General features: G+C 43.9%; 1 protein-coding gene across 1 annotated transcript; it reads right to left on the reverse strand.

Moving 5' to 3' along the window:
- Nucleotides 1–873: 873 nt before the first annotated feature.
- On the reverse strand, nucleotides 874–25,096 carry nol4la (nucleolar protein 4-like a). Its single transcript, XM_027288300.1, has 12 exons — nucleotides 24,251–25,096; nucleotides 23,662–24,149; nucleotides 15,237–15,392; nucleotides 13,424–13,535; nucleotides 10,714–10,823; nucleotides 7,182–7,323; nucleotides 6,212–6,504; nucleotides 5,945–6,130; nucleotides 5,340–5,528; nucleotides 5,133–5,252; nucleotides 4,780–4,969; nucleotides 874–3,443 (listed from the first exon to the last, which is right to left on the reverse strand). The coding sequence occupies exons 2-12, from the start codon at nucleotides 24,001–24,003 to the stop codon at nucleotides 3,226–3,228; spliced, it is 2,058 nt and encodes a 685-aa protein (XP_027144101.1). The 5' UTR covers nucleotides 24,004–24,149; nucleotides 24,251–25,096; the 3' UTR covers nucleotides 874–3,225.
- Nucleotides 25,097–25,114: the final 18 nt, after the last annotated feature.

The raw sequence follows: 25,114 nt of genomic DNA on the forward strand, positions 1-25,114 counted from the left end.
AACGACGCCTAGGTGTTCAAACAAGCTGCCTACCTGTGAATCAAAGCGCCCACACTGTTAATTATACATAACTTTAAGCCTTAATATAACTTGAACAGGTGAGTTCTGTAAAAATTCAGACTCAGTACAGTTGTCATGAACAGGGAAATTAGCTAAAGAGACCAAAACTGTTTTTTGTACCAGGCTGTGAACATGTTTATTTCTGCTGTGAAGTTGGACATTTGAACATGGGGACTTATGGAGACTGACTCACTTCTGGAGCCAGCCTCAGGTGGACGTTTGAGGAACTGCAGTTTTTGGCTTCACTTCACAGTCACAGATGTTGCTGCTTATTATACACTAATGAAAACATAGCTATCTATATAATATTCAGTTTCTGCCTCCTAAATGTGACACACTGGACCTTTAAGTTGATAAAAATGCATATGATCTCACCTTTTTGCTATAGATTTTAATTATTTATCTGGCTCAGGTCATATTTGATACATCCCAACTGTTTAATAGTCCAATAGTTCATGCCAGTCACAGACTGAGTGACACTGATCTGCTGATCTACAACATGCAGCATAAAGCTTTGTTTTAGGTAGTTTGTTGCAGCGATGTACGTTTGTGCTGTTATATTTTACTATATGTTTAGTTAGTATGTGTTGCTTTGTGGCCGCGAATGCTGCACTTTTGTCTTAACACGTCTGTTTTCTTCACCTTGAACTGACGTGATGAACGTTTGACGTCTCAGGTCTGTGTTTTAAACCAGCTCTGTGAAACAGATTCAACCTCATTTCGACTCCTCTCACAGTAAACCTCTTTGTCTGAGCCTCCTTCATGAAACCCCCCCTCAGATGGACCTGATGAGTTCAAAGCTCCTTTTTTTTTAAATAATAATCATCAATAAAGCAGACTGAGAGCTGCTTCTGATCGAGTCGCGTCAAAGTGTCCTTTGTTATCATCAGTTCTCAAAACGTTTGAACCGAAGCTGATGTTTCCAAATGAGGTAAAGAGACACTCATCACTGTGTTATGTTACCTTTAATCCTGAGCTATAAAGTGCTTCCAAACTTGCAATAGATTTAAATGTAAATGTAACGCAGCCCAATCATGACATGGTTAAAATGTTAAAAAAAATAATAAAAGGATGTAAATCCAACTCTAAACCGGGCCTAGGTGGTGGTGAAACGTTTATGAATGAACGCTTTGTGATAAATAACTGATAAATTTGATAGATTTGTGATAAATACAGAAATATATCTCTCTAAACTTTGACAAATCAATAAGGTGCCAGCCACGTTTTTCTTTCTTTTCTCTCTTTTTTTTTGGCTGCTTGAAGAGTCATTGTCCTTGTTTGGAATGTTTCAGCCGACTGAATTAAATCTTCACAGATCGATGTTGTACAAACTCCACACACACACACACACACACACACACACACACACACACACACACACACACACACAAATAAAATAACATACCGACACACGCATCAACAAAATAAAAACATCACGCGACTTACACGACTGTGTTTTTTTTTTGTGCTGAGTGACTCGTCGTTAAAAGTTGTGAGACTGTGCTCTAGATCTGCTTTGAGAGTACTCGTGTGCCCTCAGACCACACACACACACACTAACACACACATTAACACACACACACACACACCATAGCAGAAAGCTGGGAGAGTAAACTGTGATGTGATTACATCTTTTTCAAAGATTGTCTCTTGCTTCTTTTCAAAACAGTTTGATGTCGATGGAGATGAGGGAGAGACAAGCTGAGGTCAGGAGATGATTCAGACAGTGATGGACAGGTCGGAGTTTGTTTTGTCTGAGCAGCCCCCCCCATACACACACACACAGACACACACACACACACTGCATCCGGTAAAGCCATATGGATGTTTAAGGGTGATACCGCCGTGCCGCGTGAGCTCAACGTGCCCGTTTAAAAACTTAAAACACACTCACAGTTAACAGAGACACTTCCAAGACGTGCAACATTAAAAGTCTCATTTTTCTGCCAGGTCCCGTTTTCCTTTTTTATCATGGATGACTGATCCCAATACACAAAAGTGCCTCAGTTATGAGGTTAGCCATAATGATCAGCACTCACAACAAACAACAACATTGAAATTGGCTACAATGCTGCATGGGATATCTTTTTTTTTTTTTTTTTTTACAGTTTACAGCCGGGAGGACGCTGTGGTGAAGTACTCCCTCTCTCTTTTGCCTTTAGGCAAGTCTTTTCAGTAAGCACACCTTTACTGATTATCTTCGATATTGCACCTTTTTCCACTTTTCCAGTAGCACTAAGAGTCTAAACAATATATTAATCTCCTTTTTTTTTGTTTTGTTTCCCTGACAGGTGTCTGTGACCTCAATTTGCATACCCATGCTCCTTAAACTGAACGCCTCCTTCCTTTACTTTTAGGTAATGAGAAATCGCCCGTGATAGAGATATTCTTCATAAAATAACTTTTAAAAAAGAAAATGAAGTCACGTCGGGTAATGAGTCTTTGTCTCTTAGTAACCACATGCTTAAGATTCTGGACCGAGGTATACTTTTGACCGCACGACTTCACGGTCAAAATTTACAGGTGAAAACTGTCAAACACTGTCCTGTTTGTTTTCATTAACTCTCTACTTTTTTCAGTTTTTCTTTTTTTAAAAGCACGTCAGCACGTCCTTCAGGAGCTGTTGAGGTTAACAGGTCAGTGGATTTAGCAGCGAATCATCTCTGAACGCAAGAATTTGGACGACTCGATCGATTCATGCCAACTGTACAGCGTTATTTTACAAAGTGATGACACTAAAAATCACTGCTATCTAACCGTTGATCTGTACCAAACATATGCACAAAGCACGAGCCGCTAATTTAAGGTTAACACCTCTGGTACTCCACTGTGTACCGCTGCAGATAATTGTTTCACATAGATCATCGCTTCCTGAGACGAATGGAGGTTGAAGTGGTAAAATGAATTGAATGGGATGAATGGCTACAGATACCAGGGCACTAAGGTCAAAGTGAACCAAATGCATAAATAAACATTTTTCAGCCTATGATATGTTCTGGCCCCGTCCAAATACATAAATCATGTGGGAATAAGTAAAGGTACCGTACCTACAGGACCCACTGTGCACTGCAGTATCACTTGTGTACTTTTGTGTCTTTGTATGCAAGTCTGCCCAAATATTCTGTGGACCCGAGAGAAGGTCTCGCCTTCGCCTCTGGCTCCGACTCAGTTCTGCTGCAGGATCAGGTTTTCCAGCTCGTCCGCGGAGCGCAGCAGGAAGGCGGCGGACTCCCGGTATCCCGCGATGAGCTGTCTCACCGCCGTGACCTCCGGAGGGCTGAGCTGAGCCGAAGCTCCGCCGCCACCGCCTCCCTGACCGTGACTGTTGGAGCTAGAGGAGGAGGAGTTTGGGCCGACTGACTTCATACTCAGATCTGTGGGACCTGCAGACACAGCGGTGAGAAACTTTACATTAAAAAATGTGATTCGTTTTGCAGGTATTTGGTTTACGAGAAGACAAAGTAAAACACTATAGAAAAAGGTAAGGGATCACTGAAGTCAGTGATTTTGTCTGAGAACCTTGAATGTCTGGACAACATCTGGTACCAGTCTATCTCGTACGTGTTAAAATGTTTTACTGAATAACTGTTTTGTACTTTTTTAATTTAAACAAATTCCAGTCTTGATTTCTCTTCCTAAAAACTAAAAGTCTAAAGTCCCAGCTATTTTGGACAATCCACCAACATTTTTTTGAACAGCTTTTTCAAATACAAATACTTTCTACTGAAGAATGTGCCAACCTCTGTGGCCAAAAACTGCAGTTCCTCAAACGGCCACTTGAGGCTGAACACCCAGGCGTCGTTCAGCTATACACTGGACCTTTAAAATCAATATTTTTTAAAATAATAAACATATATCAAATGACGATGATGAACCTGCAGAGTATCATCACCTGCATCTGCAGCTGTCCTCATATTTACAGTCAGTTTGAGCTCATTGTTTAGCTGTAACTTAGCTGTTAGAAACTATTATTGTCTTCAGCTAAAAATCTCTAAAAAGCAACTGTACATGACCTGCTCAGCACCAAAAAGCAGACTAACTCATGTAGAGACTATCTGGTGAACATAGTGGAGCATTTACCTGATATTTACCTCAGGAGTTGGTGGAGACCAAAAACAGAGCTAAAAGGAGAGTAAATATTTGGACTTAGATTCATCTAGGGGCCAGAAAATTAATAATCATGTTGCTCTGTAGCTGCTGGATGTGTAAATAAGCAGCTGTTTATTAACACGTGCAACTGTAGAGGTGTCAATGTTGTGTTCACAACTTGTTCCCACTGCCACCAGGCAGCCAAAAAACAAGGTTTTGCAGGTTTATCAGTTATATTATTAAACATATTTTGGATGACAACTGTACTGAGGCTGAACTCACCTGTTTAAATGATATCAAGGCTTAAAGTTATGAATAATTAAGAACGTGGATGCTTTGATTGAAAGGTAGGTGCAGTTTTTGCAGATTAGCCTCGGAGGCTGAAGAGACAGGAGGTTCAAAACGGCTCTTCAGAAACCTACAGATTACGCTGCAGATATTACATTCATATTTTATACTGCTAGTGGATCATCCAGAGTAACGGGGACATTATTTTTCTATCTGTTCTTAATTTAAATGTCATTTTTACCACAAAATTAAGTTCCCCTTAATTATAAGAACAGTGCTCTCATTATCCGTTTCTTCTATGCAACATTACTTGGTTGATCTGGACTGATTTAAGCTCCTCACCGTTGGTTTGTGCTGCACCAGAGTTCTGCTGGTTGCTGCCGACTGTCCCGTACCCCCGCAGGTTGTAGTTGAGGCCTCCATTGGTGTAGAGCTGGTCTTGGGCAAAAGCTGCGCTGGAGATGGAGAACCCTGACGGAGCCACAGAGGCCAGGTCCCTCGAGTTGTTCTTGTCAACAGAGGCGGGCTCATCCTGTGAGTAGTAAAATGTGTTTTTCAATTTGGGCAGAATATTGCAGCTTGTGTTCAAGTTGTGCAGTTTGCCATTAATGAAGCGTGACCATCCCTAGCACATTTCCCCCCCATCGAATCCCCCGCTGGGCAAATTCACAAACACCAACTGCCAAGACATTTACCGTCGCTTGGTACACATCGAGCCGCATCCTCTTGGCAGCATTTCGGGTTTCATTGTCACAGGCGGCAGCGAGGATGTTCTCAGCCATGGCAGAGGTGAGGTGAGGAGGTGTTGGTCGTATCTGGATTTAGCGAGATCGGCGTGAAACACTGCATTTTTTTTCTCTTAATTTATGAGATGTATGATTGAATCTGGGTTCACTTCATACCTCAAAACCGCCTTTTTTCATGCGGCGACAGGATTTGAGGTAGGTGCGGATGCGTTTGCGGGAACGCTCCTGGAACTCTGGGAACTGGCGGCTACAGGACTCGATGATGGCCTGGATCTTCTCCTTGGGCTGTTTGGAGATGGGCACCATGCGGTCCAGATTTTCATCCACGAACAGACGCACAAACATCTGACAGTGACAGAGCGAGGGGGAGGGTAGAAAGAGAGAGAGAGGGAGAGAGTGAGGGGATGTAGAGCAGAAAAATGGAGTGGGGGGTGCAGGGTGGAGAGAGGGGTGTGAGAGTCGAAACAAAAGAGAGGAAAGGGAAGGCAGGGGAGAGGATAAGAGGGAGGGGGAGGTGATGAAAACAGGAGCAATGGAAATGCTCAATATTTCGAGTGTTTGCTTATTCATTCATGTTTGAATATCTGCAACTCTACAGCTGCTCAGACTGAGAAATGCACAGAATAAACGAGAACATGTCGAGTTTGGATATGAGAATAATCCTGATCTTGTCGTAAAATATCTTCACGCACTTTTAAAAGGGTCGTATCGTGTCAGAAATGAAGTTGACTGAACTGCAACTTTCAGACAAGGTTACTTACATTGAAGGCTTTAAGTCTCTCAGGGTCCATGCCCTCAGCGTCATTGATCTTGTCGCTGTCATCGTGGTCGTCGTGATCGTCGTCGTCGTCGTCAATTATCTGCGCCCGACCAGAGGTCAAGTCCTCTGCGCTCATGCTCAGTTCAGTTTTCACAGAGTCATAGCTTCCTGAGCTGTAAGGAGGAGACTAGAAACGCACAGAAATATTATTTGTTATTGATTATTGCTCCCACATATTGATACCAGAAGGTGTTTGAATATTTCTTACCTTGTTGGTGTACTCTGTTTTGATTGGGTACTTCCTGTTGGGGTCCGCGGGGTAAGAGTTTGGCGGCGAGCTCCCGGTGGGCAGCAATCTGTCGCTCAGATTGACTGGCTGCTGATCCTCTGAGGAGGACGAGGGCGAGGTGGTGCTGAAGTCCAGGGGAGCGCCCAGCCCGTTCTCTGTCACCTCCCCGTAAGGGGCCCCACCATCTGGGGGGTTCCCACCCACGGCAAGAACCTCCGGGGAGGTCAGGGCGGGCAGCCCGTTGGCACTGCCGCTCTCCGAGGAGTCGTCATCTGGCAAGAAAAGGGGAGGCGAGGATGAGCCGTGCAGATGTTTGTCATCATTTTGCATGAACGTGTGTTTGTTTACTACAAGAGGAATTATTTCTGTCCCGGGTGACGACAGGGGGATGGGACTTCCTGCCTCAAACTGTTACGGAAGTGAGTATTGGGGTCAACTGTCAGGATAAATAAAAGTTAGGGTCGAAGGGGGAAATCTGAGGAGTTTAAACAAGCGAGGACATGAGGATGAGGAGGGACTGATGGGGGGAAGGGAGCCTTCACATCCTGGTGTGTGCAAATTACAGCTTTTTAACCCACTTTAGTGATTTCACCGTGATGCTTTCTGTGCACACCTATGTTCACTGGAACAGACTAATTCTCCCTTTTCAATGATTTGCCCTATTTTCAGCCTTTTTCTATAGCGGCTCCTAATCTGTGAAGGTTAATATGAGCCTTTGTCCTACTTCTCTAAGCCCTGTACCCTGAGAGAGAGGGGTGCACAATGGATTGGGGCTGTGGCGGTGTCCCACCCCCCTGTAAGAGTGGATTTATTTGGATTAGTCCGCTAAGAACGAGGCAAGCTGTTTCCTGCGTAACGCCGATCTGCACCCTTCCTCTGCGACCAGATGTAAATAAAGCTAAAAAAAAAACAAACAGCTGATGTGCGTCCACAGGTAGCGTCATCTTACCGTCCTCTTCTTTAACGTTGGCTGTCGGGTTGCTGACTCGCTCTCCGTTAGGTGGACTTGGCTCAGGCACTGGGGGCTGCTCAGCTGCGACCCATGTGGGCTCGGCGCTGTTCATTTCCTCGCTGCTCACCGAACTGTCATCCTGGAGGGAGACAGAAAAAATACTGTGAGACAGGGAAAGAAACCTGGATGGTTAGAGGGGAATATCGGGAAAATGATCCTCAAAGTTTGGACACGTAAAAATGAAGAGACGGAGGCAAAGTGTCAGAGTTTTTAGCATAAAAATTCCTTTTTTTGCAGTATTTTTGTCTTCCTTGTAGCTTCAGTTGATTTTTAAAAAGGCACAAAAAGAAACTCACTTATCACTTGGACAGTGTGGACATCAGGGACAATTGCAGCAGCTTTCAATGCACATTCATAACCTGAAAACCTGCCTTTTAATGGACTTTTGCTTTATTTAACTCTTATTAAAAGAGCTGGAGCCCAGCAGCAGAAAAACATGGGATATAGATATAGATATAGATATAGATATGGAGCCTCCACGTCTTAGAGCTGTGCTATTTTTAACTCTGTTACGTAGACGAGACCCTAAAGATGCTTGTTGTAGCGTAACGTGAGTACAAGTAAAGCACGAGGGTGAGGATTAGCAAAGAAGAGCGGAATAATCTCACAAACTATTCAAACCACAGAATTATATCGTCTGCTGAGCAGCCGTTTTTACTCCATCATGCTATAAATGGTGACTTCTCTTCGGCCCTGCGAGCACGCCGTCATGTGTCAGCTGGCAGAAGGAGGGGGGGGGGGGGAGAGAAAAACTACGACTGTGACTACTGTGTGATGGAAACAGAGCAGAAACGCATCCCAGTCATCTCATCATTCCCCCCGCACGAGCACACAAATAGGCCTAAACTCTTGGGGATATGCATCCGTCCCTGTGTGAAGGGGTTTTTGAGGGAGACCAAAATGCTCAGTGACAGCTCCATTAGGTACCAAGTGAGCATTAAAGAGAGACACTGAGAGAAGGAAAGAGTCTCTAATTACTGTTTCTAAGTATCTGGAAATGTAGCGTCGTTAATGTGCATGCTCGAGGATAATTGATAAAATAGATTTAAAACTTTAAAGCTGAGAGAAGGTGCATCACTTAAAGAGGGTTTACAAAAGTTAAAGCACAGAATAAACTTTATATCTTCAGCAGTAGTACTTATTAAAGTCTCCCAGCATCTTTGTGTAGAGCTCAAACGATTAATAGATCGACTATTTTCATAATCTTTGGACTATTTGGGTAAAAAAAATGACAAACATTCAGAGGTCAGAGCTCCTCGATTATGAGGATTTGTCTTATATCGCAAGGCGTCTCGGGCCCGTCTACATCTGGTCCAGAAATGTTGCTGCAAGTCAAGAACTCTCATCACTCCTTTTTTATGAAGTTCAGGATTCATTTTAAGTTTCTTGTTTTCAGACATCACAGCTTCAGTCACAAGTTGACGCACTCTAGACTCAAACGGAATAAACTTTATTGTCAAGCAAACATGCAATACATCATTAGAGGTTGATACAACATCTGACAGGATGGAGATATTTCTGTGTACAGCTGAAACGATTAATAGATCAACTGTCAAACATTCAGAGGTTTGAGAATTTGTCTTAAACGTGATAGTAAACTAAACATCTTTGGGTTGTTATTCTGGACAGAGAGCACATGTAACTCCTATTTTAAAGTGCATTTGTCGCCTCTATAACATTTTATTGGTTTTATTATTGTAGTTTTTATGTCTTGCCGAATTGGTCTTGGATTGGATTTCTATGCAACTGTTCTTCTCTATTATCTATTTTTTTTGCTAGATTCAACTCATCGTTGTCTATTTCTGTTTTTTGATTTGCTCTGTGAAGCTGCACGTTTGCATGAAAGGTGCTATAGAAATAAATAAGTTTGGAGTTTGGACCGTCTACAACTGGTCAAGAAACGCTGCTGCAACAACTCCCATCACTCCCATCTCGTCAAGTCAAGGATTCATTTTAAGCTTCTTGCCACAAGAACACATCTCTGATCTGCTCTGACCTCATATCACAAGTAGGTCACTTAAATCTTCTGACCAGAGCTTACTGGTTGCTCCTCTTGCACGACTGAAAACATAAAAGTGATCACGGCCGTGGAACGATCTTACTGTAGACTTTATAAAGCAGCTCGAGGCACATTTATTGCCTGCTGTAAAATGTTTACATGTTCTGCTGTTGCTGAAGTTTGACTGTTTGCTTCCTTTTAACACATTACTCTGATAAAACACACTACGTGACCTCGCACTGTACCTTGATTGTTTCCTTTTTTTTGTAAGTTGTTTTGGAAAAGGGCTGAATAAAAATATAAATGTGAACGTGATGCTCTGTGAAAGGTGCTATACTAAATAAACTTTATTATTAAAAATGTACAGACAAATATCAATACCAATCAACCCTCAGCTTTGATTGGCAGATTTTTTTTGGGCCTTTTCAAGCTTTATTTTGATAGAGACAGCTGAAGAGTGACAGGAATCTGGCGAGAGAGAGATGGGAAATGACATGCGGGAAAGAGCCACAGTTTGGATTCGAACCCTGGGCCGCCGTGGCAAGAACTGAACCTTTGTACGTTGCTACCAGCTGAGCTGAACGACACCTCTGATTTCACGTTTCAGAGTTGTTTTTATAACTGGGCCTGTATCCAATCACACACTGAGGTGTATGACAGTGAGAAAACATGTGTTAATCATCTGTTTTTTGAACAGACTGTACGTCTAATATAATATGTTTCTTTCTTTACCACCCGCCAAAGAAAAAACACACAGTTATACTCGAAACAACATGCAAACAGTTGAGAAGTAACTGCTGCAGCAGACTAGATCAATTCACACATTTCCTCCTGATCAGTCCTGCAGCTTTGACCTGAACTCTCTCTCTCGATCCAGCCGGTGCACAGATATGGAACAAATTACTACAAGCCCTCCTACAACAGTGAAACAACCCTCTGCGATGGTTAATTATTAAATTATTGGCCTTGCTCATTCTTCAGTCTGCACGCAGATGCGACCAACAGTCTGAGGAGCATTTGTTAATTTGTACTCACCCGCAAATCACAGTCTGGGTCATTGTTCCGGATAATCCTAATTATGCGCGAGTGAGGTCGACATTATCATCATCAAGTACTCCGCTGCCTGCACTTTAGTGGCAGTGGCTTCTGAGTGTTTCTGTCACAGCCACACATGGGAGTGGTCTCCCGCATGACGTCAGTCTGCACATTTACTAATCCTTGTGTCGCACCGAGCTCCTCCTCCTCCTCCTCCCAGCTGCTCTGATTCTTTAATATTGAATTAAAAGTTAAGATGTCTGAGAGCGTTTTCTCCCTGAGACTAAAGAAAATAACCCGAGGATCTGTCAATACAAATACAATTATACTGAAAGGAACGGGATCTTAACAGTGGCTGACTTTCTAATTAATCCATCAGGGCCACCTCGTATCTGAGCCCACGCTTCACAGACACTTGTAAAGAGACGTACTCACCCTCTCAGTGGCAGTCATGCACTGCAGTTTCATCTGTTTCAGGTAGGTGGCAGTAAGAGGCATGTTGTAGTCGATGAGGTCCGGGACCAGAGAGGTCGGTCTGTCATTTTCTGACAAAGGAAACACACATTGATCACTAAAGAGCAGTCTGACACACAAATACTTAGAAATTATGATGATTTAATGTCTAATAAATATAGAAGAAAACACCTTTACATAGTAGTATTGCTTCTTTTATTTAAGTAAATGATTTGTTGTTGAGTGTTTGTGTTTTATTTTATTTATTTGTGAAATGTTTTGTGAAAACCGTGAGTACCTATTTTATGGTTTAATAATTATTGTTTTTGTCTATTTATATAAGTGAAATATATATAAAAAAATCAATTAAAATATTGAATGAATATTGATGAATTTGAATGACCTGGAGAAATAATTAGCAGACAGAAAGAGGTTTGATTTGTGATCATACATAAACCCCTGCACTGATAAGGATTATAATAATATATTATTTAATGTTTTTATACATTTTTACTGGGTCAGATCAGATTCTGTACTGATTTTATATTTTCACCTGTGAAGCTTTGAGGTGGGAAAAAAAAAATCAATGTCACCCCTCACCTCATACTTTTCACTGGCACCATTAAACATACACTAAATGAAATTTTACAAGCTCCTGTTTGAAATGTACACATGAATGTACACACAACTGTTACAGGATGAGTTTGTTACTGAAGAAAACTTCAATCAATGTGTGTATCACGTCTGTGTGTTCAGATGTGACTGTGTTAGAACTTCCTCCTCATACTTAAGATTAGAAACTGGACAGTACATCAATAAATACACACAAACACAATTAACTTTCTTCATTGAATCCTCTGTATGATTTCCTGTAAACTAATCCCACAGACAAACAGACGGCTGACTGTAACCTCTGAACAACGTCCGCAGCCGCCACACCGACCACTAGAGGGTATCAATGATCAGATCAGTGGGTCTGCACAGACGAGGTCCTCTTGAGTCTTTGTTACATCATGCTGGTGATGGATATATACAAACTGTTTTATTAATGAGGCTTCAGCTCTAAAACTCTTCAAACACCTAAAATCAGCTCATACTTAGTGTCTGACAGGAGAACTCAGCGCGTCTGTCAAACCAAAGTCTGAACAGCTCTGTTTGAATCTTATGATGAAATTATGCCACAACAATAAGGCCAGAAGACTAACACTGTTTCTCAAACCTTTTACACCATGTACCACCTACCAAAACATGAGGCTCTTCTACAGCAGTGTGGTCCGACCCTGTTCAGCTGTGGACAAGTTTATTCCTAATAATAAGATTATTTAGTCTTGACCTGCGTGGAACCGTTTCAAGAACCAGAGCTAAACTGCATTTTTCAACCGTTACCGTAACGATCACTGATCTCATCGCCACATTTTAGCTTGAAACTAATCATGGATGTTTGCACGACGACGTAGCAGGCTGATATTAGAACAAAATCACAGGAAATGCAAAATTTATATTGAATTTCATTCCAGGGATCTCAGTTTTCATTCAAATGTTGTCATATTTTGAAGTTTAATATGTTTTTTAATGGTTTTATTTATTTATTTTTTCCATCAGCATACATTTCAACACACCCTTAATTAACCCCTCTTTTCTATGTTGGCATATCAAAGAATTTGAGCCGTGTCCACTCTTAAAGGTCCAGTTTGTAGGATTTGGTGACATCTAGAGGTGTAGTTGCAGATTGCAACCCCTTTGTTTCACCCTCCAGCATGTTGGAGAAACTATGGAGGTATACTGAAGAGAAACACTTCTTCCAGGTGGCGTCGATCAGACCGTTTATTAATGTAAACACTGACGCTGTATCAATAATTCATTTGCAATCCAAATGAACTCCAATAATCTCCAACACATAACTATCAGCAAGTCTCCACCGCAGGCTGTACTGTACATCTGTGTGTATTTGTGTGTGTAGGCGGACGACAAGGTGGACTGGTGTTTCGGTTTAACGAGTGACCCTGTTAACTTAATGCTGAACGCATATGTGGTTGTCGTAGTTACGACAGGTGTTGAAACAGGAAGAGATGTAGTTGTCCTCGTTTGCGCCTTCTTTATTTGTTTTTCTCATTAACGTTACATTGTCCAAAAAAAAAAAAAAAAAACATACCTGAACCATCCTTGTTTTGTTTGACAGCTACGATCTCTCTTCCTGTTGTAACACCTGTCGTAACCATGACAACCACAGACACACTCGGCTAACGGTCACACGTTAAACCGAAACACCGACCCTCGTCAGCAATATACAATCCTAATCAATCACTCAGTAAACTGCTTATTTAACCATATGTGCCAATATTATATAAGAGTATAAGAGTTTAATTACACAATTTACTGTTTTATTATATTAATCCACAAATATTTATCAGGTAACGTCCTGTAGAAACATGGCAGACTCCATGGAAGATGCCCCGCCATGTCTGTAGATATTAAAGTCTCATTCTGAGCTAACAAAAACATAATAATTATGATTTTCAGATGATAACACGCTTGTGAAATCATAGTTATATCTGCCGTATTCTGTAAATAGCGTCCCCCTAAATCTTACACACCGGACCTTTAAAGGGTAATCTACAAAAAAAAAAAGCATGTCAGTTAATGATGCCTCCTGAATTACTGAGCCGTCCACAGATCAGATGTGTGCCATTACCTTTGAACTCTGCGGTGCTGGGGTTGATGTGCATCCTCTTCTGACACTCTCCACAGCTCATTAGGAACCGAGTCACCGCCTCCCTGGGCAGGAAGGCATAGGTCTCTGCGATCTGTGACGGGGAGGTGAGCGAGCAGAGGAGACCGGGTTACAAAAACGTGTGCAGGTGTGTGTGCTGTTTTTTTGTTGTTTATTGTGTGTGTGTGAAAGTTTGGGGTCAGTGATTATGCGTTATCTTGATGTGGCGTGAGGAGGAATCCTCCCTGTAGGCGAGTGCTCATCCTTTTTCGGATGGCCTAATTCCAGCTGTACACATTTCTGCTTTGATACCCAAAAAACACAAGCGCTGTTCGTCGTCTCTCAGGTGCAGTCGACTCATATCTTCTCCTCTCTTTTTCAGCCTTCCTCCTCCTCCTCCTCCTCCTCCTCCTCCGCTGCTGCTATGCCACCCTCCCCTCCTCACCCCCTCTGGCGTTTCCCTGTAAAATGCGACCTTCACGTGACCATGGAGAGACAGCAGGGGTGCCCACCCCCACCGGCCCACCATCGCCAACATCACCATCTCCCTATACCAACCCCTCTCCACCCCTCATGGCCCCCTTGAGGCAGCTGAGAGGGAAAGGCCACCCAGAGGAGCATGCACCTCCCAGAAGGCCACAGTGACAGTTGCATATTATGCCCTGCCCCACTGATGCTGCCTTCTCAAAAGGGTACACGCTATGAGACATGACAGGACTTCTCTACAGGGCAGGAGGAGTTGGCTCTATGATTTTTTTTTTTTTTAAATCCTGGGGGACGGGTGGGAGGAAGTGAAGGGGTGCCAAAGTCCTGCTAAACCCCCCTCCAAAGCTGCCCAGGACACCACACCCGACCTGAGGCCACACCTCAGTTTGCAGCGATAAACTCACATAGTGCCTTTGTTCCAGTTTTTCCCCGGTGAAGGGTGGTTAGTGGTTCCCTTGGTAACCTCTGATGCTGAAAATGATATATTATGTTGCCAGAGCTAAGAAGTATAGCCTATTGTCTTTCACAGTAAAAAACATGGTGGTCTCCGGGTGTTAAACATGCTTTTGTCAGAAGTGATTGGACGTTTCGGGACCTGTGAAATGAACAATGACCTCACTTTGGGACCCATTTTGTTCCAAAATAAACTAAACCCACTATGATTTTTTTTTGTAAGCCTCTTTCCACACAAAAGGAAAAAGGAGAGATTGTCTGCACAGAGTAATTTGCAGGCTTCCAAAAAATGTTGATCTTTCTATGCGAGGTCTTTGTCAGGCACGAAACAAAAAACAAAAAAAATGACAGCTCCACTTTCAACTATGAGATCCCAGGAAACATTTTACACATTTCTCATCCCTCTTTGTTCGTAAATGTTCAAACAAGACGAGTTTCTAATGTTGCTTCACTTTGAGGTTGAGTTTGACGCATTGACTGCCGGGAAATTAGGTCGACACATTTAATGTTTCCTTGACTTTTCATCTAGTGCCCCTATCAGGGCAAAGCTCCTTTGAATAAACATGTTTACAGCCTGGTACAAAAAACAGTTTTGGTCTCTATAGCGAATTTCCCCGTTCATGACAACTGTACTAAGGGTGAATTTTTATAGAACCCACCTGTTCAAATTATAATAAGGTTTAAAGTTAAGTATAATTATCAGCATGGACGCTTTGATTGACAGGTAGGTGCTGTTACAGGGAGCTTGTTTGAACACCCAGGCGTCATTCAGCCCAGAGATGGAAAGGCAGAGATGAGACGGTAACATCCACAAGTGTAAAGAGATACTGAGAGCAGCGTTAACAAGGTTACCCACCGCTTTGTAGGTCTTCTTCTGGCCTGCATGTTTGGGTGCTCTTCCAGGGTCGGCGCCCATCTCCACATGCATGGCATAGATGATGTCAAAGAAGTCTTCCACCACAGCGACACGCTTCAGGGAGGAGTTGTCTTGAGCCGAATTCCCATCTGAACACTGAAACGCAGACAGGAAGAGTGTTAGAGTTTAGTTTTAATGACCTGCCTCGGGCTTACAGGGGAGCTCTGGTATTGATAATGGAGATTCCTGAAGGGTCTTTAAGGCTCACGTGTCACGGGGTCATGTGGTTACAGACAAGGTGAGAATAAAACTCTTAAACGACCTCCTTTGTTTGGTCCAGCCGCTCATTCCCGTCTTTACTTTCTCCTCTCTGAGGTGGAGAAGTCTCGGGCCCGGCCATCACCTCATCTCTGCAATGTTTAAAAATAACACCACAGACTCTGTACAGGACCAACAGTCCCTCCTACCACCACCTCTGGCGCCCGTGCTGCTGACCCTGTCGCCATAGAAACTGCCACTGATTTCTCCCGGGCAGGTGTGCTGGGCTAAAGGTCACGTGACACTCACATACAAGAGTGGGATCGCCAGGACAACGGGCTCCATCCGCAGCACCACATGGGGTTTTCCTTACCTCCATGTTAATGTGAATATTTCTGCACCTGGCATTAAAAAAAAAAAACGTATTTCTGGATTTCATTTCCATGCAGATATGAGTCGAGCTCTGACATTTTCTAGGTCCTTCTCTTGTTTTTGAGTGAGAGGAGGGTCCGGAGTTCAGAAAGTTATCCCCCTTGGCATTGAGGAATCACACTTTTTTTTTTTTTTTTATAAACCTCCTCTGCTCTCCTCTCCTTGACATTTCTGCACAGTTCCTGGGATCTGACATTTCATTTTCTCGTTTTTTTTTTCTCCTCCTCCTTCTTCTTGCCTCCATGTCTTCATCCCTCTACCTCTGTCCCGTCTTTCTCTTTCTTTCTTTTTCTTTCCTTCCTCTCTCTCTCCCCCTCCTCGTCTCTCTCCTTGCTCCTGCTCTCCCAAGTGCGAGGTAATGATCGTTGCCATGGCAACTAAAACCAGCTCACAGAGCGGGTTTGTTTTAATCCGGCCCTCTCTCCTCTTCCCTCTCTCCCCTCTCTCTCTCTCTCTTTTTCTAGCCACTCTCCCTCCTGTCAGCATGCTCTAAATGTAATGATAATAAATGAAATAATAGCAATCCACCACCTCATCATCACAGCTGTAATCTATCGCACTTGGAGGTATCATCGTCATTCCCCCAGTGACATCACCACAACCACCACCGCTGCTGCCACCGCCGCTGCTGCTGCTGCTGCTGCTACTTGGGACAATGGTGTCAGGTCCATTCATGCTGGATTTAGATAATCTCATACAACTGTGGGGTGCGCAGTGCACCCACACCGAGACTGCATCCTCCAGTGAATTTTACCCCGAGGTGCACACCAGATATTCAGCTGGGGATGTTTTCTCCCACCTGAAAATCAAACCGAAAACTGTTCACAGAATATGGCAGCACACCGGTGTTAGACCCGCTGAAGTCTGAATCTAACACCAGCGTCTGCAGCGCCTTTATTTAAAGGCTGCGACTATTATTTTCACAATGTCCCGAAGCTCAAGATGCAGTCTTGAAGTCTTTTTTTGTGGCACAAATCAGAGAAAAGCAGCATATCTAATAAAAACACAGTTAGTTATTTATCAAACTAATTGATTAGTCCAGCTCTATTTCGTGTGCAAACACGCCTCAAGTAACATCTTACATTTCTACCCTGAGCATCCAACCCGAAGGCCTCGTCTGGCCTCCACTGCACCGATAAGCTCTTTAGTTTCCAAACACAAGTCAACAGGGAGTTAAACATTCACCTCTGAACATGACATGCTCTGAGTGTGTGTATTAGTGCGTGCCCTGTGTGTGTGTATGTGTGTGTGTGTTTAAGTGCAGTACATGTTCTACCGGGCAGCGCTCGTGGCTGAAAACATCTCAGAGGAGAACAGCTGTTGAACGGGCGCTGTAGATATTTGGTCTCATCAGCAGCAGCAAAAGGAGACGTGTCAGCATCCCTAATCGCCAACAACACCGTTAAAAACTCTCCTCCCTTCTCTGTATCTTTCTAATCCTGTAGGACTTTGCTCTCTCTCTCTCTCTCTCTCTCTCTGGCTGCCTCCTTATAGCCACTGTACAACCAGCCCCCATCCCCTTTGCTCGCAGCTCTGCCTGTCCCACACCAAACCGCTCTGTTGCTAGGAGACTGGAGGGGTTGGAGTCGGCTGCCCCCACCCCCGCTGGCAGTCGCGCACACACACACACACACACACACACACACAGTGTATAGCAGAGGAGAGTCACCGAGGGGAGAGAGAGGAGCAGTCCTGCACACGGGCAGGTCAGGAGGAGGAGGAGGAGGAGGAGGTGGTGGAGGGAGGCAGCGATGGAGCGAAGGGGGGTGGGTGGAGGGTTGGGGGGGGGGGGGGGGTTCATGGGAAGCAGCTGCATCACAAAGACAGAAGAGATGCATCACACATGGAGAAATTAGCTCCCGTGTAAACACACACACACAAAAATACACTTGCACAACACACACCTGAAGATTTTTTATTTTGAAATAAGTAGCTTAAGTTGCAGCAGTGATATGTGTGTGTGTGTGTCTGTGTGTGTGTGTGTGTGTGTGTGTGTGTGTGTGTGTGTGTGTGTGTGTGTGTGTTTGTGTACGCTGCAAGTAGGGAGTAAAGATGGCTGTGTCAACAGTACTCATGACTCAGATTATCTCACTGCAGATGTGACAACAGGTCATCTTTTAAAGCCCCATCTCCCCCTCTGTAAATCTATCAACTGGCTAATGGACACATAAATGGAACAATCCCTGTGTGTGTGTGTGCATGTGTGTGCATGTGTGTGTGTGTGTGCTGTAAGATGAAACACACTATTACCTCCACATTTTTTTCTCTCTATATAAATCCTGTCCTCCCCCCTTGTATTTCTTTTTCACCTCCTCTCTCCTCGTCAGCCCTCGTCATTAAATCCACATTAGGCGCTCTGAGCACTCTCTGTCCGGCTCCGTCTATGATGAACATTGTTTGATAGAGTGTGTGACATCCCCAATATCCCACAGAGCCGGAGACACAGACACAGGTCCCACCAGGCCTTCAGGAGGGGGACTGGCACTGTTGACGTTCCAGTCACCGACTCGAAATGGTATGTAAATGACTCGCACATACATCACCACGTCCCAGAGTCACCATTTTCAGACCATTATCGCACTGTCCCAGTTCGTTAAACGTTGGCCTGGCGAAGGTATTAAAAATGACAGTAGCGGTGTGTTGGGAAGATTAGTGCCGTCTTAAAAGAGACTATATGTGTGTGTGTGTGTGTGTGTGTGTGTGTGTGTGTGTGTGTGTGTGTGTGTGTGTGAAGCAGAACTCAGACTATCTCCCACACAGGGGGGAGGCCCCCGGGCCAGTTAAAAATGGTGTTAATTTCTCCTCCTATGGGAAAGCAAAGAATGGTCTCTCCATGGCAACAGAGAGGGTGCTGAAGGGAGGAAACACAGAGCATGCGATCAGCGACCCCCTCTTTGTACGAGCACACATGCACACACACACAAAACTACCGCGAATGTGCAGGGGACGGATGGATTTCAACGTTTACAGTAAACGTCTTTAATTGGCATTAAAGACAGTTTGACTCCAGACAAAGAGGCTCAAGCCGACATGTCTCCACCTTTAAAACGCTCAGGTGAATCCAGCGCCTGGATTCGCCTGGTCCATCTGTGCCCGGGGTGGGGATGTCGAGTGTTTCTGAGCCCATGTGTTGCCCCTAATAAGAGCTGCCAGAGAGGGTTGAAACACACACACACACCTTGGACAAAAGCACTGGAGATCCTCCATGCAAAAATAACATTAATGCAAATGCTGTTTGAATAATAGGGCCAGTATTCTTTTGACTCTGTGGCCTTTCCACAAAAGAGGAGCTCTCAGGGGAAATGTGGACTAATTAATCAGATAATAATGACGATGATGATGATGATGATGTTCCTCTTCCACGCTGACAGTGAGACACAAACAGACACACTGATTATGAATAGCGGTTTCTGGTTTCTAGAAGAGGAGAGGACGTCCTGACACAAACCTTTATTTTGAAAATTGATAGCACGATTAAATCCTCGTTCCGTGGCAGCTCTGTTTAATTTGATCCTCTCCTGTCACTTTAAGGCTGCAAATAAACATTGTATTCAGCATCAATTAATCCTCAGATTACGTTTAATTAATCTGTGAATCTTTTTGTTGAAACATAACTTCCTAGAGCCCGAGGTGGCGTCTTCTTCTTAGATATTCAGTTTGCTTTCATATGGAACAAAGAAAGGCAGCAAATCTTCAGATTTGAGAAGCTTAAACAAGAAAATATTTGTGTTTCTGCTGAAAAGAATGGCTGTAAGGATTATTTGATTATCAAAATAGTTGCCAATAGAGCTGCAAAGATTTGTTGCAGCTTTATTTCTGCAATTAATTGTTAAATAACTGTTTTAGATTGCTTAAAAAAGACAAATTTCTGTGGCTCTGATGAGTTAGGATGTAAATAATCTCCTAGTCTTTGATGGTCACCTGAATATCTTTGAGGTTTGGACTGTTAATTGGGCAAAACAAGACCTTAAAAACATGAACTTGTGCTCTAAAAAAATACGTTGATGGATTTTTTTTTACTCTATCCTGATGATTAATAGAGAAATAATGAAAATAATAATTGCAAGCCTAGTTGCCAATTAGTTTGCGGCTGAGTTTTTGGTTGTTGGACTATCGATTAATCTGCAGATTACATTTAATTAATCACTGAATCTTTGTGTTCAAATACTGAAACGTGTCTGTCATAACTTCTAAGAGCCCAAGATGGCGTCTTCTCCTTATATTATCTGATCGAAACACAAAGATCTTCAGTTCAGTTTCATACGAGACAAAGAAAAGCAGCAAATCTTCACGTGTGAGAAGCTGAAACCGCAAAATATTTGTGTTTTAGCTTGAAAAAAACGGCTGTAAGGATCATTTCACTGGCAAAATAGTTGCCAATAGAGCTGCAAAGATTATTTGATCACCAGAAAATAATCTGCAACTATTTAAATAAACAAATAATAGCTTTGAGTCGCATAAAAAAACAAATTTCTTTGGTTGCGACCAGTTAAAATATGAATATTTTATGTTTTCCTGAGTCTTTGATAGTCACCTGAATATCTTTGTTGGTTGGACAAAACAAGACATTAAAAACATCAACGTGTGCTCAAATAAACACAGTTGATGGACATTTCTGACAGTATTCTGACATTTTCAGAGAGCAAACGATCAAACGTTTGTGCTGATTGACTGTTGAACATTTCAGCTTTTGCTTTGAGAGATTGTAAATAATAATTTTTTGGACTAATCATACAAATAAACAAGCCGATGAAGGTGACAGCACCTGCAGGAACCACAAATCAACTTTTTCATCAACTGTTGTTCAGATATATAATATAATATATTATATATATATATATATCTATATATATATATATATATATATATAGCTGTAAATATATGTCTCTGTGTGTGTGTGTGAGCATGTCCACCAAAACCTCGTTGTGAGAGATGAACAGAGATATTTACAGATTTCAGTTGGCATGGCAACAAAAAGCAACAGCTCGCAGTACTTCAAATTTTTCAGTACAATGCTCATGTCAGCCGAAAGAGGAAATGCACGGGGCGTTTAAGCGTTTCCTTTGAAAAAACTGGCTGCACTCTGACTCCTTCTCCGTCTCGGGGAAAGTCTTGTTGCCTCGCTTGCACAGTGTGCGATTGCTGTGGTGCATCTCTGTGTCTGTTTCTGGTCCTATTCCCCCTCCTCCTCCTCCTCTTCTGTAGAGTCCTCTAATCAGGACATAATGAGAGCTAAACGAGGTTGCATCTCCACACTGAGGGGCTGCTGGATTCTCTGTGCAGAGACAACACAGGCTGGACAGAAAAACCACAGAAAGGGGAATAAGAAAAGAAAGAAAGCATCTACGCTGAGTCTGTGCTACTGTGCCCTGCCTCTCTGTCCTGTCACACACTGAAGCCGCCTTGTATGCCCCACTGACACATAGAAGAGACCTTCTCTGTCTGCACATCAGCCACCATCCGTCCCTACCCCCACACCCAGCCTCCTGTCATTTAGCCCCATGCCTGCCCCCATACAGAAACTTGGCACACCCTGGGAGCAGCTGCAGCGGGGCTTCCAATGCCGGAGCTCCAGAGACACGCCCCCGGCCCTGCAGCCTCACGAGGAAGCAGTGACCATTGTGTGTGTGCTCATGTGTGTGTGTCACTTTTCCACTGGCCCAGGACGGCCTATTTATAAATCAGAAATCATGCTTTCTAACAACACAAACTGGTAGATTTGTTGCCTGTGACTCATCATTAGAAGCAGCTCGTGTTTGGCTGATGTTTTGTTTGTTGTTTAAATATCTCAAGAGGAGCTGAGTCAAGGGGAGGTTTCCCCCTGACTTATGATATTAGCTGCGAATCGTGCGCACTCCTCCTCTCCGATAAACACTCCTTTCCTCGATGGTTTACTGTCACGGAGAAATCTCGAGAATGTCGTATCGATAAATACATCGGACAAGACGACACAAAAGAATTGACAGGAGGGGAGCCGGGGACAAAAGCTAATCAACAACACATTTTCAGGCACCATCTGCACCTGCAGAGACAGATCACACCTGCCCTCCTCGCCCAGGGGGAAACATAATATTGAGTGGAGATTATAGGAGTTTTGTAAAGGCAAAATTGTGCATTCACACAGGTAAAACACCTGTGGAGGAGATCAGTGCTATTCAAGCAAAATCAAAAGGATTCAGTCCTGTAAATCCGTGCCAAAAAAAAACCTCCTTTAGTTTAGAGAACAGAAAATGTGTTTCTGCTCTTTGAGGTCCGGAGAGACTCTGTCCCAGCAGAGGGGTGGTGGTGGTGGTGGGTGGAGGAGGGGATTATTCCCTGAAGGCGCTTTTTTAAAATGGTGGTTGTCTCCTTGCTGGCACAACGAGGCCCCCAAACACCACACAGAGACGTGGATAAAGAGATCTACTGTGGCACATGTGCTGACAGCTCACCATGTTTATCTTTATGTACCCAAAAATACACAAAACGAAGGGACAGTGTGGTGTGCGGTGACCCCCATCATCATCATCATCATCATCATCATCAACATCCATCCACAGACATGCAGAAGTGAAGTCTGAGAGCACCAACCAACTGTGGGCGGATGTCGCTATCAGTCCCGTGCAGACCCTTTTGTTTCCGCCACAGCCCCTCACGTGGTTACCAATTACGCACAGCTGCCAACCTTTCATCAAATGTATGAAATACGTTTTTATTGAAACGTTTCTTTATGCTCAGATCTTACATGTGGCTTCATGTCGGGAGGGCGCACAATATAAAGAAATGCGGCAGAGGCACAGGCGGACTATCCTGGACTTACACGGCACAGGTGTTGCCAGAGCAACGAGTGAGAGCCTGCGAGGCGATCCGCATCCTTCCCAGGACAATGAAAAGTGGCGTGCAAACACTGAGACTCACACTGGCTGCCACGCAGTGATATTTTCACAGAAAAAAAACACACACACACATGTGTGTGTGAGTGGTTCCCCCCCCCATATTTGGTCTCTTAAACGGACACAAATGAGTGTTACGCACGGTCCGTAACGCTCGGTGTTGGATGGGACAGTGGAGGGGCGCCTGTGTCTGTGATGAATCATTGACAATCAATCCAAATCCTCTATAAGTTGACGTGAAAACACTCCCTGCGGGAGCACCTAGCGCGCCCTGACATACCCAAACGACCCATGAACACATGCCGTTGCATCCACACGCACGCACACACACACACACACACACACACACACACACACACACACACACACACACACACACACACACACACACACACAGCGCATCACCAAATCGGCCAACACGAGACACCTGAACCCGGATCATACTAAATTATCCGCTGATGGGGGCTTCAGCGTGCTGCCTCCTGCTGTCAGAACCCCCATTGATGATGAGATGTGAGATGAGATGGCTATGCATGACAGTCCACCTTTTTTTTTTTTTTTTTTTTTGTACAATTGCGATTGCCAGGAGGCAACCGGCGTTGCTATGGCAGCAGCAAGGGATGAGAGTCTAAGGGCTGCTCTGGTTGGGATGTGGACACAAAGTGAAGCTTTATGGTGGAAAGACGAGGGCGAGCCGGGACGACAAACATCACACTGTAACTTGTCTCTTTATATATATATATATATATATATACACATATATCCACGTGAGGAGTGCGTAAAATAATGACAACTCAACGTGGCGGCGACGGGACATCTCATGCACACACACACACGCACAGACGCACACACACACACTTTACCGTTGACTTGACCGGGACATATAGGACCGGTTTCCCCGGTGCTCCCTTCTTGTTGTGCTCTCCCAAAACGTTGGTCCCGACCTGAAATCCTTTCGACTTCACCCAAAATTTGAATTTGGCGTTGATGTGGCTGTTGTCGATGTAAACGCCGTCCGACTCGTCGTTCTGCAACAGTGTCTGCATGATTTTGTTATATTTTCGCCGGGTGACCGTCTTTGTTTTACCAGAGTCTCCATAAGTCCGGAGACACCAGTCCTGAAATTCACTGAACATCTCCGCCTCCAACACGACCGGACTCCGGCTCCTTTTGGGCGCATCCACGCACGCCTTTTTCGTTGCCATCGCTCCCTCTCTCTCTCTCTCTCTCTCCCCCTCTCTCTGCTCTCACTCTCTCTCTCTGTCTGAAACAGCCCAGGCTAATAAAGAAAAGACTTGGTTGATTCTCCTCCCTCTGTCCCGCGTCCAGGTTTGGTTCAGGTTTCTTGGTGCTGGAGGAGGATGAAGAAGAAGAGGACGCTGCTTTCCTTTTTCTCTTTGTGCTTCAGTAATAATAATATTAATGTAAAAAAAAAAAAAGTGACCCGCACACCTGTTTGCAGAGGAGCAGTGCTGTCCCGAACCGCAGCGGTGAAAAATGTCACTTCCTCACATCATCACGCTGAGGGAGCAGAGAGAAAAGGAGAGAGAGAGAGAGAGAGAGGGAGCGAGAGGGGGGCTGTCCTACAGTGCACGCCGAGCGGGTATCTCCCACCTGTGCGTAAAACGTTCCTCACTAAAGCCACAGTCCTCTGCTAAACAACAAAGAAACACAGACAAAAGCGTGGAAACACGCGTCGCTCTCAGTTCCTATCGACCTACTTTCTAAAACAGCCAAACACTATTTTCGGATGCGGCTTGCTCAACCCTCACACACACACAAAAAAAAAGAGAGAGAGCGAGAGAGAGAGAGATGCTCTCTCATTCGGCCACACATCCGATCAACATGCGCCACCTGGGATCGTCTCTGCTCCTCACACCTGTTTGAATGTGATTCTTTCTGCTCTCTTCTTATCCCGTTAAAAACACACACACACACCTCACACATACACACACTTATATATGTGTTTGCAGGTTTTATAAGTGGCGTTATGTTATGTTGCACCAGAGGCAGAGAGAAAATGTCCGATTTGGAGACATGGAAGGTGAGAGAGAGAGAGAGAGAGAGAGAGAGAGAGAGAGAGAGAGACAGAAAGAGGGTGGGGGCTGAGTTTGTTTGATACTGGTCTGAGGAAAATGCTGGAAAGCAATGATTTCCTCTGAGATGGAAACACTTTTTTTTTTTTTTGCACATACAGTGATGTTTAGACGGATAAAATGTGCGTAAAATGAAAGAAAACAATCAAAAAAATGTCCTTAAAAAGAACAAAAATCCTGATTTAGGTCTTATTATTGTAAGATTTGGTGATTTAAAATT

This window comes from Larimichthys crocea, chromosome XV (genome assembly GCF_000972845.2).
Source record: "Larimichthys crocea isolate SSNF chromosome XV, L_crocea_2.0, whole genome shotgun sequence".
Classification (NCBI taxonomy): Eukaryota; Metazoa; Chordata; class Actinopteri; family Sciaenidae; genus Larimichthys; species Larimichthys crocea.

What these genes read in the sequence shown, in the direction of transcription:
- nol4la (XM_027288300.1), bottom strand. Translation starts at nt 24,003, where the DNA reads ATGGCAACGAAAAAGGCGTGCGTGGATGCGCCCAAAAGGAGCCGGAGT. An exon ending in ATGTCCCGGTCAAGTCAACG is followed by an intron (nt 15,393 to 23,661) that starts GTAAAGTGTGTG and finishes TCTGCGTTTCAG; the next exon opens with TGTTCAGATGGGAATTCGGC. An exon ending in CAGCACCGCAGAGTTCAAAG is followed by an intron (nt 10,824 to 13,423) that starts GTAATGGCACAC and finishes TTCCTTTGTCAG; the next exon opens with AAAATGACAGACCGACCTCT.